A 14,754-nucleotide genomic window follows, 5' to 3' on the forward strand; every position below is an offset into this window, starting at 1 on the left:
TATAAAAGCGTTGTATATTAAAAAGTTTTTTTTATATTATTTATTTTGAGGTATTTTCAAATCGGTCCAGCTCGCTTAAATCTTAATATTTTTCCGAAATATTTTGGTGGACGCCTTAAAATATAATAGATTTTATAATTCCAATGGAAAAACAGTTTTTTTTGTATGGGGGGGTGATGCAGTCTAATGTACATATGCGTATGGGGAAAATATTTTGGATTACTAATTTAACAAAGAAAGTAAAATTTTTGATTTTTTGTTTATTTTATTTTTTTTCGCCTAAGAAATGAAATGTAACGAAATTGGAAAAAATTATGCATTTTTCGGTTCTTGGGACCATGGTAATGGAAAAAAACCCGACTTCAATAACCATGTAAAAATTTAGGAGTTGTACCGTTGGTTTCTTTATCATCAAATAATTGGAACTAAAACTAACAGAGGTTTACAAAAAAAAAAACGTTTCTGCATATTGACCTCTATATCCCTATGTTAATCGACGCGCTGAATGTCAATCCGAGGTCTGTTAGCATCCATCACGTCAGGTTCGAGGTCATTTGAAGGTCAAGTAGGGGAAATAAACCTGAAAATTCAATACAATTTTTCTAAATTTGACGTTGAGATAATCTTGGCATGACCTCTAGATGACGAAGAGACTAGGAGTACCCATATTCGGATTGAGTGAAAAAAAAATATTATTCAATAAATTTTCCCTATTTGACCCTTAAATGACCACCAACCTGACATTATGGAGGTTAATTGATTCGGGTCCAGCGAGTCGGAAACCCCATATATATGAATTTTCAGGTTTATTCAATGAATCTTTCGCTATTTGACCTTCAAATAACCCCGAACCCGACGTGATAGAGGTTAAAAGACCCTGGATTCGCAGAGGTTTGGTTCAATATGCAGAAACTTTTTTTTTAACCTGTGTAAACCAAATTATTATGGAACCATCAAATCTTTTCCGATAAAAAAGAATCATCGCAAATGGTTCACATCAAAAGTTATCCGGTAATATACATATGTACATGGAAAAAATTATTCCGACGAATTGAATTTTTGAAGGCGGTTAAATAAATTGAATTGGAAAAAATTTTAAACCCCCTATTTTTAAAGATCATTACCTTGACATTTAAAGGTAATTTTGTTATCTAACGAGTATATTTTTCCCGATTTCGAGATATCAAAGGCATTAAAATGCTCTTAAATTATTTCGCTTGCTGTTCTCGCTTTCGAGATATTTAATTTTGTCTCAAAAAAGTTCGTTTTCCACAATGTGAGTCGCAAGGGCTTTAGCTGTTAAACTATGGACGAACGTTCGGATAGTATCGAGCTCCGATTAAAAATTTTCTTTTCGATTGAGTTCTATGTCTTCACGTATGTACATACTTATGATAAAGTACAATATATATACTTGTTTTATTATGTGATTTGATTATATTTAAATTGAATTCATTCCTCACTGTTTGCGGGTTTTATCGATAAGCCACGTTTCAAATTATGTGCATATTTTTACGTACATACATGTGTGTTTTTTGGGCATTCCAAGGATGAGTCCCTTGGGAATTGCTGATCAAATTTATAACTTGAATTTGATATAAGATTATAAAACGGTAGTTCCTCGTTCTCTGAATGAATTCTGCATAAAAAATTAGACCCAAGAATGGTCAGCCATAGTCTTTCAACACAAAACAAAAAGAAAACAAATATCACAAGAGCTGAAAAATGCAAATGGGTTAGTGAGTTATTGCGTTTCACTTTTTCATCAAAAATCAAAAACATTAACCTATGGTCATAACTTTTCAGTAGCCAAGCTAATTATAATTTCCTGTCAGTCACAGATGTGGTGGGTATGTGGATTTCTGTTCTTCATATACATATGTAATTTTGTATTTGTGGATACCGCACTTTTTTATGAAAAATATTTTCAGACCACATTTATGCGACTTTTATGACTAGTTATTCTTTTCCTTTTTCCTTTGCACGTTCGCTGTGTGTTAAAATATATTCTTGTTTTGCTGTATTTAACTTTTTGTTATTTACAAATAAAATAAACAGAGTTTAAGTGCTCAATAAATTTCAATTTAAAAAATAAAACAATAAAGCATAAGCATAATATCATAAAATATCACATAACCAAAACGATTAAAAATTATTTTATGTAAGCATTTTTGTGCTAAAATGATAAATGAAATTCAAAACATTCTTATTAACTCAGCAAGTGGGCTTTATGAACTTACGAATTTATAAACAAACCTCGTACGGTTAATAGTGAAGCGAAGGAAATACGTAAATAAAACAAAAAGATTCATAAATAAATAGCTACTAAAAAGCATACAATTAAATCACTAAAAAAGACTAAGTACTTAGCAAACGAGGCAGCCATAACAACTTATCGTTGTCGTCGAAAAAGTTACTTTGGTCAATTGAGAAGCTCAAAAGCGAAGGCAAACAGAAATCGATTATACAACACGTTGCTGCATTTGGCGGGCTTGAAATCTGAGTACAAAAAAAAAATAATACATGCATACATATTTCTTATGAAAAATAATGTAAGGCGATGTGAATACGTACATACTTTTACCACTTATTAGGGTGATCAATTTCAATCTTCGATTCTTTTGGGGACTAAAAACTATTTGAAATCTTAGGACCTCGTGAAATAATTGTCGTAAACAGAGATACTATTGGTGGACAGTGTTCACATTAGTTCAATGTCTTCATTTTTCAACCGATTTGGTTAATTTTGTTCTGAATGAAAAGAAATAGAGAAAGTAGGAATTTTGAAAAAAAATGTATTCTCCTGTTTCTGTTAATAAATGTTACATAGTAAAAACTAGTTAAAAATAATTTAAGCATTCCCCTAAATTTTACCAAATTACATTTTTTTAATTTTTAGAAAAATTTTGGGTACACAATTAAAGAAATTGGAATTTCCGTTAAAATTTGTATGAACTTAAACTGATACTAAAAATTCAGAAATTGGGCACAATTGAGCTGTTATAAATTTTATTAACTTTCATTAAAAAAAAGTTCTGAAATCGGTTGAAAAATGAAGGCTCTGAGCTATTTTGAACCGTAAATTCCAGTCTTGGACCACTTTGCAGCGGCCTATTCCTAGACAGCTGGGATTTTAGTTGGCTGGAGGAATTTTAAATATATAATAAAAAACAGTTAAAAACAATTTTAGGGTTCCTTCAATACGAACAAAATTTCAGAATAAATAATTGAAAATTTCACATAATTAAATTTTTTTATTCGCCTTGATTTTTAGCTAATATTTTTTTTTCTGACGGTACTAGGTGTTTTCTTCCATATAAATAACATTTGCTCGAATTGTCGCTAAAACGTTTTTTTAATGTTTCTAAAAAATTTGAAAGAAATTGGAATTTTGATGAATTTTTTTTATTCTTAACTGTTAAATTCAGAAATCGGTTTCAATTGATCTGTTACAAATTTTATTAGCTTCCATTAAAAAAAATGTAATCGGTGCAAAATGAAGGCTCTGTGCTATTTTGAACCGTAAAATCCAGTTTTGAACCACTGTGCGACAGGCTATTCCTGGACAGCTGAGATAGTCATAAGTCGCTCGAACGAAGCCTCCGACAGGTAAAGTAACCAACGTCCTTAGTTCCGGACACAAATCCTGCCCGGGATATATCTAATTGGAATCAATGCGCTGCGGCCATGCCAAGGTTTACAGAACGTATTTCATCCAAGCTCCAGTGGAGCTATCTGTGATGGTCATCAGCTGAGTGCGAAACTTGACTTTGAGCACACAGCGCCTTTCTCAACAATTTCATGTAGACTAGTTCTAGTTAGAGAGCAAGAGAAATGTTTCTGTATCACAATTATTTAAAAAAGCCAATTGGACGGACGAAACTTTTGGCAGAAAAATTCTGACCACCCTAGCGTTCACATAGGAAAATATGCATGCATATAAGTATGTAAATTACGACTTCAAGAACTTCGAGCACAAATTGTTTACCCTCCGTCGAGGCAGGCAAAGTAGGTCTCTGTAGTGAGCAAGTAAGGAAGTGTAAAGCAAATCAGTGAAGTTATGTTATTTTATTGGACTCAGCAGCAGAATTACAGTCGTGGGTGCGTCGAGAATGCATTTTTCTTGTTAATAAACATATTTGTGAATGCTAAAAGAAATATAACATGCGGAGCAAACGATCTTCGACGCCTGATAGCTGGAGAGCGCCGAAGTTCTATCGGAAGAAATCATTAACGAATTTTGATATACCTATTGATAAAATAGAAGAATTTCAGAAGGTCGGAATAATGTCACTATGCAGAAGTAAGGCACAGAATATTCGATATTTCTTGCGGCGGATGGACTCCATTCATACTTGCCTGTGCCAGTATATACAATTGTCTTTAATTGGGAAATATTCTAAAGAAAAGCGTCAGCGCCATTTTCCGAGAGACCAAATAGGCTACCTGAAATTGAGTTTGATCTTCGTAAATTGAAACCAACGAAAGACGGGATACAAATTGCAAGAAGCTTTACCGATGAAACCTTACCGTTTAAAAGGTATTTGTTTTAAATACTACGGCAAATTCTAATATAGACGAGGTCTCCTTGAACTATAATTTGCAAAGCCAAGCTGAATCGATATTGATCATCGAGAGTGTGCCTTCGAGATCTAAAGAGGATCATCGACCGTCTCCTGTCCATATACATAGAAATTCCTTGCATTTCCATATGTACGAGCGTCTGTTGAGCTTACACGAGGCCCATCTGCCCAAGGGTAATCCACACGTAGTCAAACGTAGTACTTCCGCTGTCTATTTTCTCGGTGAGACCGACTGGAGGGTGGTTTTCTGGTCGAACTCATCCGGAACACTATGTCCTTTAGAATGACTAAGATCTGGTAAAATCAGAAGTTTTTTCTATCTTCCAAAATCGTGCAATTAAGTAACCAATCTTCTACTCTTCTCAGCTACTTCTACCTGGACAACAAACATGTGTGATCTGTGGAAGTCTAAATTTAGTAAATCCTGTAATTAAGGATAAATTCTAAGCTTCCAAGCATAAAATATAGCCTAAATTCTGATTCAGTTAAGGGCACAGTGTCCCTAAGTATGAACGGAAATATCGACCGGCGCTATGCTACTGAAGCATGACTTTAAGCCAGAGTGGTAGTTGTCCGAATTGCGCCACTGACCACAACACCGTAAAACATTATGGGCTTAACTATAGCTCAACAAAGTTAAAGAATAACCTTAGGAGACAAACCAAATATATCACCAATCGCCACCTTGCAGCAGTACAGCGCCAACAGATGCCTTTTGCGCTCTATCGACAATGTTAGGTTTCTACGATATCTTCCTATCTGGGCCCCAAGTACTTGACTCTATCAGTAATCGCTCAACGAATGCCTCTGTTTTAGAAGAGCTGTGTGGGGTATCCTGTTATGTATTCCTAACTGTTCGCAGATCACTTAGTCACCAGGTAAAAAATCCTTGGATCAGATAATAGAGGCTATCCGAAAATGAACACCTCATTAAAGTGCAGTGTCATTCGCACCTGCACTCCCAGGGAAGCCACTGCTCTTCACCTCCTCTGGCAGGTTATTTTGGCAGAACGATTGGGGGAAAGAGTGAGCTTAAATGCAAAACTAGAAGAGATGTAGGTGATGTAGAAATCGTGATTGATTATAGCTATAGGTCAATGAATAGATAAAGCAGCGCGCACATGTAAAAATGACTACGGCTGACTCTGTGTGTTGTGGAAAATTCCTCCGAAAAACTAATCTAATCTAACCCTAAGCTATTCCAACGATACCAAACATAATTTCTTATTAAAAATTTAATTAGATGATACCCTAGAAACGCACCAGCTCTTAATTTGTGGCATTATATGTAGTTAGTAGTGTACTTGTAGTCTCTTCACGCATTTGTATGATTTACCGATACCAATTCTCATGACCTTCACTGTATTCGGTTGGCGGGTACAATAACCCGAAATTAAATTGTGCGCCAACGCCTGCATCAATGGTGTTACATACAAAGCAATGCAAGAAAGAAAGGGTGAAAAAAACCTACCTTTGCTGAAATTTTTGCAATTTTGCATTCTTAACCACGAGAAAACAGCGCAACACACACACACCAGCACATAGGTCAGTTCAAATTGCGAGTGGTGGTATTCAAAAACCTACATAGAGTGGCAGCACCGAAGGTAATACGACTTTTTTTTCACTTTTTTTGCAATTGCTGTTGATAGATGCATACATATGTATGTATGTATGTATGTAAGTATGATTGCAATTATGTACATATGCTAAAATGTGCATAGGCATCCAAAGACGTCAAACGCATGTGCGTTTGAATACCTCTGTGTTCAAAGAAAATACAAAAAAAAAAAAACAGGTAAATTGTGGAGGTAGATAATTACTATATACAAATGGTGCTTCGTTGCTTAGTTGATGTGCCCCCTTCCAATGCAAAAATAATAAACCCTTATGCAGAGACTCAATAGTCAACTGAGAAACGACTTTGTGATTGCAATTCAATGCAATGAATGAGAAACATACATAAACATTTGTATACCCTGCAAGAAATGCGATTACTCCAGTAATCAACTTGTATATTAGCGATCAGAGAGTAGGAATTTGGAAAATAAGCGAAACAATTCTACTAATCTTAGCTGATTTCGGCTCGCTTGAGTTCATCCCTGCTAGCTTAACGAAAAATTTGTATGTGAATTCAAGAGTAAAGTAAGTTAGCAGCAATGAACGTTGGCGAGTAGAAATGCCGTTTTAAATCGAAGATTGATTAATCGAGCCCTTTCGTTTCGTTTCTTTTTTGTTGATTTTTTAGTTTCGATTCGATCCGTGAATCGATTCAAAAGTTTCGAGAATCGACGTTCGATTTTTCCTCAATTGATGCATATTGATATACGATTTAACTCATAAAACCTATAAAATTTTAAAGAAATTTGAATTGGAGACTGGTACAAAGAAATAATGGGGCTTAACACGCCCTCATTTCTAACTTGAGAGAGCAAAGACCAAAGAATGCAATGAGCTTCCTCTTTTTCTCCGCCGACTAAAGGGCTCCTCAGGGAAACCTCTTGGAAATAACTTTATTTAAAATTATGGCTAATACTACAATAAAAGCTCAAAAGATCGGAATTCCAAACTTTACGGAAATTTTCATAAAAATTTTGCACTCCTTAATTACTCCTTTGAGAAAAAATTTGAGTATATATTCAGTTCAGCAGCAAATCTGTTCTGAAAATGATAAATATAGACTTAAATAAAACAAAAAAAAAACCTAAAAAGCGTCCGTGTTAAAAAAAAAACTGCATATATATGTACAGTGACTCAAACAAATGACCACGTATTGTTTTTTTTTTTTAACATTCGTAACATTTTTCCAGCTAAATTTTTTTTGTTATTTTTATATAAAAAACTCGTCTAATCTTTAACCACAACCGTGTAAATCACAGTTTCAAACTTTGTACAAAATTTAGGAAAATTCACCAAATTTTCATCAAAATTTCAACTCAACGTGAGTTGTTACAAGTAGCGCCCAATTTAAATATGGAACGTTTGCACCTTTTATATTGTCAGGAATAAGGTCTTTTTAATCGCCATAATCACTTTTTAAAGGTACAGTAGGCAAAAAAAGCAATTATCTTAAAAAAGGCGGAAAAGGCAACACGAAATGTGTATATATGGAATCAGGGAAAGCTAAATCTCTATCTATAGATATAGAGATAGAGTATATTCGATTAAGAATTTCCACGATTTAGCTTTCCCTAATTCCATATATACACATTTGATGTTGCGTTTTTTCGCCGTTTTTAAGATATTTACCTTTTAATGCCTATTGTTCCTTTAAAAAGTCAACTCACGTTGAGCGGACGTTTAGTACATTTAAGGCTGTGTTAAAGCCTGTTCTGTTACAAAAAAATTAAGTTTATAATGAAGAAAATCGATTGATAAATAAAGAAGTAATATGCGGTCATATGAAAATGCGCAAATAGTTTTTGTATGAAAAATGAGCAGGAAAGAATGCTACTCATACAACATGTGCATCTGAAAATATCTCTAAAATTTATCCATAGAATATAAAATTAAGTCGATTTTCGGACTCAGTGAGAAATTTTTATAGGAATTGGATATGTAGTGGCGTACGTTGAACACTTTTCCTGTAAACCCGTGTTAAATTTCAGTTTTTATCTTTTTTAAGTGCCTTTTTTGCTATTTCTAGTGCCTTTTCCTATTTCGCTATTTTATTTTGCCTATTTGTATTTGGAACATACATAAAATAACTTTCTAAAAATAAAATGAAATAAAAGTTATGTAAATATATATATTGTTTTTTAAAACAATAAATTCTAGCAATAAAAAAAAGAAAAAAGTGTTAACTATAAAAAAGAATAAGAAACTCCACTGACTGAGACTAGAACTCAGATCTTTCGAATAGCACGCCTGTGCTTTGCTCACTCGGCCATTGCGACTGGTGGAGCGACGAGAGCTACATAAATGATATACAAGTGTTTTCTCTCAAAATGGCTTTTCACCACGAATGGTGAATGAGAGAGCTTTTTTCTAAGACTAGATAAATAAAAGTCTTTCGATCTATCTGGCCATCTGTTTTTCATTTCTCTTACGAAAGACTTTTTACTATCTTAGCCAGAATTGTCCTGTTAGTTGATTTCCCTACTGGGTAGTCTTGTTCTTGAGCTTTCTGTAACAACAAAATTAAATATAAGCCTCGGATTATTTTCACGCATGTGAGCGTAAATATTTACTCGGTTATATCGCTTTGTAGTTATAGCAAATCTTTACACGATTGTTTATATGGCGTCATGGCGCATAGTTACCCTGTGGGGAAAATCTCTAGTTCTGAACTGGGGCGCTTCTAGTACATTTAGACCCAGTACTGGTTCGCGATAAATCTCTTTTGCATGCAAGCAACTGGCGAATTTAACATGGCGATGTCCTAGGAAGTGTCAATTGCCCCCCACTGCATCCCTTTTTCGATAGTTCCGAACTAGTCCTAAATTCTATAGTTCCGAACCAGTTCTAAAATCGACAGATGAAAGAAAAAAGTATCATGATTTTTCAATCTTTTCGGTTCTTCCTTGTGTGATTTTACATTATTTTCAAAGTAATTTTTTTTCAAATTTGAAATTAAATTTGTTTGAATGATTGTAAGAAATGTACGTTTACATACCTTTGGCTGTAGCTGACTTTGCAGAGGTACTCGCTGTTATTGGTTAGATTCCAGTAGGCCCCAAGATGTTAATATGTTAACACAAAGCTTTGTTTTGTATTACCAAACTATGAAATAGCATCTGCGAAGCACAGAAGAGAAGCGTATTTGAACGAAAAAGCCGCCGAGCACATATCTATGTAGAGTAAACAAGCCCACCGCTGCTTCCCTTATTCGATAGTTCCGAAATAGTTCTAAATTCGACAAATAGGATCTAGTTCGTTCTGCATCCCTTTTTCTATAGTTCCGAACCATTTCTAAATTCGTCACTTTAGATATAGATTTCTAGTGAAAAAACTGAAAAAATTAGTTTCTTAAAAGTACCACTTTTCGCCGATTTTGGACTGGTGGGGATCTAGTTCCTATCGGACTAGTTCGTTTTTGGCGATGAAGACCTAGTACGGAACTAGAAATTTGATTCCCTAGTCCGCGGTTTCCCTACAGGGTAGTTCGAACTTGAGAGCATTGTTTAAGTAAGTAGTTTACACATACATATGTACATATTTATCTGTGGTATGCGGCAATCGGAGTGGTCAGCGTGGGAACAGGCAGCTGCTGGTACGAAACGAGCAACTCGGTAAGTACATACTTGAGTATTTTATCAAACCGGCTATGTTGCACAATTAAAGTTAAGGTAGCAATGAAATGAAGCCTAGCTTGGCGCTGACTTGAAATGGTTACCGGAAACACCAGCATTTTTGAGATTTTTTCCCCCCAATGCTGCCAAAATGCAACATGTAATTTTCTTTTGCACTATTAAGTGTAAGCGTAGTTATATAAAAAAAAAGATTTTTTTTTGTTGTGAAAACAAAAAAACACAAGCGCATGGCTAATATGCTCTTACTCGTGCATATGATGGCTTGATTCCATATAATCGTGCTGTATACAACCTGATTCACTTGTAAGGTTTCCGTGTATGATTTTTCGCTTCATGATTCGTTTTATTTATTTTTTTTTTTCATTTGGCCTTTCACACTATTTCACATTTGGTTGGTTGGATTTTTGTTTGTACATCTCTTGTTTGTGCAATATTTTCCCATTTTCGATGCATTATATCCGCCACATTTAATCGCGTATTGTTGGATGTGAATGCTTTTATGTTTTGGATAATGAAAATTGAAACTTTTCAAAAGGCAAATAAATATTTTACAGCTACTTATTTTATATAGAGTGTAACCGAACAAGTGTATTGAAGCGGCACCACTGCGGATGGCGTTTGTAAAACATGAATATCAAATGACGGTATACAGTGTGTCGGTTCGATCAAAACGTGGGCTGGCGAGTTAATTTGATACATATAGATATTATTACAACTATTTTTTGAGTATCTCAAAACTATTTTAGTCACAAAAACCGTTCTGGTCTCGTTTTAAAGATGATATTTGGGACTATATAATTGTGTTTTATTACGACACATAAATTTTTGAGCTTCGAGAAATTTTTTTTTTCAAACTCTAAAGTTAAATAAATAAAAATTGTGGAACTAGCATAACTTTATTTAGAGTTCGGAAAAAAAATTCTAAGTACACAAATGTATACCTTTAAAAAAAATGTTTGAAAACTTCAGGACCTCTTAAGATCAGGCGGAGGTGTTGTATTTAAATTCTGAGCCAAATATTTTTGTAAGTTTTTGTTTTTCTGATTTTTTTTTTCGAAATTCTGTAATTTTTTATTTATGCTTTTTCTTTATATCTAATTTTTGTAGCTGTAATATTTTTTGAGATATTCAAAAAAATAAACTTGTAAAATCCTGAAAATTTAGAACTTTCCATACTTTCGAAAAAAAATGTTTTTCCTTTCGCAGAACTTTGTTATATGATAAAAGAAAATTTTTGACCAAAATTCATTCAAATAAAAAATGACCGATTTCAACGATTAGCCGGTTTGACAACCGACTCTCTACTCTGCGGAACCGACTTAATTTTGCGCATAGCTGCGGTAGAGATATACACGGAGCAAGAAGCCCGACAGGCAGCGATGCGGCAAGAAAATTTAGAAACGAAGGCAGCAAGTAAATTATTGCAAAACCTTTGATGGTTTCTGCAGAGATGAAGACAGGAATCTGATAACAGACGTACAAGTTATATTTAAGATATGGAGACAAAAACTTGTAACGCTTTTTAGTGGTTAATACGGCTTTATCGAGTGACGTTTAGACAAAATTTTAGCTACGTCCAAATTGGAATATACCTCTCAGCGGCATTCGAGTAAAACGAGTTTATATACAAGACGAATATGTATGCAGGTAAGAATATTCTTCGGAATCGGCACCCACAGGTGGCCGAAGAAGTTTCGCAAAGGACTGAGGTAATTGGCGAATATTTTTGCTTTTAGTTTCTTGCTGTTACGAGATCTTAAGCGCGTCTTAATATTACCAGCATACACAAATCACAAACATTTTCGAAGAACTTGACCGTTAGGAATAGAATTTTTACTTCTTCCGACAACTTGAAGCAAATACTTAGATACTGGGGTGATTGACTCGTGTTTTCCAAATCAGGTTATTTTGAATATTTTTATTCGGTTTATTTTGAAATCTTGATTTTTCGAATACCGAGTGAACCGGATTGTTACAATCGAGTAAACCGGGTTTTCACCTTATTTCTTTATATAAGTACCCGTATCTAAACAACATAAATACTTGTTTTATTGAAAATGGATGCAGAACAATTTTATATGTGAATATTTACTGGAAAATTTTCCACTGCAGAAAATTGCTTAAAAGTCAAAGGAAAACAGATCGAAAATCTCTCACGTTTTTTTTTGTTGTAACAGCTTATTAAATTAGTGAATCGCACTATGTATGTTGTCTTCATTCTCATCTGAAAGCAAGCTCAAGAAAATACTAGATTCGACGGGTTTGGACCTTAAGGAAAGGTTTGTTAGATGCGCTGATGTGAGAGGGCATATAAGGAGGTGGTTAGTGTCTCCGGGCATCTTATACAAATTTATAGTCGGTCTGGTTCAGCAGATTGCGTGTTCTTATTCCCAAGACAGTCGGTTCAATATGCTCGACAATCTTATAGAGCAATCGCATTTCTGGCTAGTATATTTCAAGACGAATGGATAAGGATGAAGCCAAGTGTTTGTGTTGGCAGTCAATGTCAGTTACGCGGTTTTGCAGAATGACGATACGCGCTTTTGTACTTTAAACGACGAATTGTTGTTTTAACGACTTCATCTTGTTAAAATCTGTGAATCCAAGTAAGAGTGACTTTTGTACTCATTTTTTTCTTTTCTTCGAACTTATTTTCCCTTTTTGATTTTTATCATGATTTCTGGGTAACAGTGAGTTTTGCCAAAAATAAATATGTTTAAAATAAAACCGACTTATACGGTTTTTTGTTCATTTGAAAATCAGGAAACGTTTTTTGAATTCTTGATTTTTCAAGTAACTCGAATAAAATAGGCGAATAATCGAACACCCTAGTATTTAGATACATCGGTTGTATGGTGTACATATGTCGCAAAATACTTCAATGTAATCCAAACCGACATGTTCTAATGCCATAAACATATATATGCATATTCATTAGGATGGCCCTAAAAATATAAAATTATAAAATATGTATGCACTCTTTTATTTTGTTCTACGTACTGAATAAAGACATCCACGAAAAGTTCAACATTTTAAAAAAATGTTAGGGGTTTGAAAAATTAAATTTTTTTTAAGTCGAAAAAACTCCACAGAAATCTTATTTGAAATCCGATCGATTTGTTTATTTGAAAATTGGGAACTAGTTTTTCAAATGCCGAATAACTCGAAAACTGGGTTTCGAAAATAATCGAACACCCTAATAGATACATAGGGGATATGTTGCAAAATACTTCAATGTAATCCAAACCGACATGCCCTAATGCCATATACATACACATACATATGTATGCACATACATTAGGGTGGCCCAAAAATTCTTAAAAATATAAAGTTTGTATGTTGCACTGCTTTACTTTGTTCTAATAATAATATAAAAACATCCACGAAAACTTCAACATTAAAAAAAAAATTTGGGGTTTGAAAAATTTAAATTTTTTTGTCACAAAAATTCGACAAAATTCTGACTTCACATCTAATAAACTTCATATATTTTTGAAACCTTTTCATATAAACTCATAAATGTTCTGAGTTATAGCTGATCACAATCAAGATTTTCTCGAATTTTCGTGATTTAAAAATTTTCAAAACCTGGCAGCGACCCCTAAATAAATTTTTTTTTTCAAATTTTGTAATTGTCGTCGATGTCTTTATTTTGTAGGTAGAACAAAATCAAGCGGTGCCCCATGATGTAGATGTTTTCATGACTACCCTAATGTACATACATATATAAATACTATCGCTTTTGCATGCTCTACATTCTTCAGCATGAAGCGAATGTAAAAAAAACTAAAAATTTTCCGCCAGAGATTAATAAAAATAATATTTAATTGTAATTCGAGAGATAAAGCCTCGCTGCATGTACATATTTTATATGAGGCCACAAAATATTAGAAAGTTGCAATTGATTGCAGCCATTCAATAGAAAATCAACACAAAAGCGTGAAACACAGCAGGTGCTGAAAAGAAAAGACAAACGAAAAAAGAGACGAAGAAGAAAATGTAAAAATTAGCAGATGAAATGTTTGGAGTCATTGCCGCCTCGAATGGCGTGGACTTTGTTGTCAAACAACGAAAGTGGAAAAACCTGACTCAAGGTTGATGTAAGAGTGCACACATACACTTAGCAAGTAAATACTTTTATGTACATACAATGAGCGCCGAAAACCCGGCTAAACGTTGCAATGCGCAGTGCAATCTGCCGAAGAAGCTGCATGGCGAGGTATATTCGTATGTACATATGTATGTATGTATATTATTTCATAAATGCATTACAATCTAATAAAAAAAATCTATAATAAAATAAATGCATTTGAATTGCAAGTGCGCTAGTTGGCTAACAATGACCTTAACCATGGATGGCACGATGATGAAGGCGTATGGCTGAAGCTTTGGAAATAGTGCAGCGGCAAGCTGCTGTTGGCTGCTGACGGCTAACAACTGCCTTCACGCCAATGTCGCCTGATAGTTTAACGGCAGCACACAAATGTTAATAAAATAAGTTTTTGAAAAGTATTCATGCAAGCAGCAGGCGCATAAAAATTCTAAAATTAGCGTTTGCCGTGAAATGGCCGCAGTGTCGCATGTCGCATGCCGCATGCCACACGGTGCTGGATGAGTCGAGAATTTCCTCTTTTTTTTGACTCAACCATAATTTATTTATGTTATTTTTTATTTGGTTTCTCTTTCTCTTAACTGTCTTTATATGGTCGATAATGCGTCCTTCAGCTGTCGTTCACCGCACTGCATTACAACATAAACACTACGAGGAATGCGATGTGTAAAGGCAGCACAAATTCTCATAAATACTTGGAGCTTACATTCAGGCTGTGTAGATTTAATGCCTCACAATGCGAAAGGGGCAGCTGTCAAATACGCGACGTGACGACAGCCATGTTAAGAATTTCAATGAAATGGGTTTATCG

General features: G+C 34.3%; 2 protein-coding genes across 2 annotated transcripts in view; one reads left to right on the forward strand and one right to left on the reverse strand.

Moving 5' to 3' along the window:
• LOC118740943 (UDP-glucosyltransferase 2-like) overlaps positions 1-14,754 on the reverse strand; it is a 515,118-nt gene that overhangs the window by 368,371 nt on the left and 131,993 nt on the right. The window lies entirely within an intron of this gene.
• LOC118741978 (protein grindelwald-like) overlaps positions 4,712-14,754 on the forward strand; it is a 65,484-nt gene continuing 55,441 nt past the window's right edge. The window contains exons 1-2 of the mRNA XM_036473945.1: positions 4,712-4,805; positions 9,716-9,811. Of these exons, the coding sequence (XP_036329838.1) occupies positions 4,712-4,805; positions 9,716-9,811 (190 nt within the window). The remainder of the gene's footprint in view (positions 4,806-9,715; positions 9,812-14,754) is intronic.

The sequence above is a fragment of the Rhagoletis pomonella genome, unplaced genomic scaffold, assembly GCF_013731165.1.
Source record: "Rhagoletis pomonella isolate Grant_MI unplaced genomic scaffold, Rhpom_1.0 Rhpom_scaffold_00006, whole genome shotgun sequence".
Taxonomy (NCBI): Eukaryota; Metazoa; Arthropoda; class Insecta; order Diptera; family Tephritidae; genus Rhagoletis; species Rhagoletis pomonella.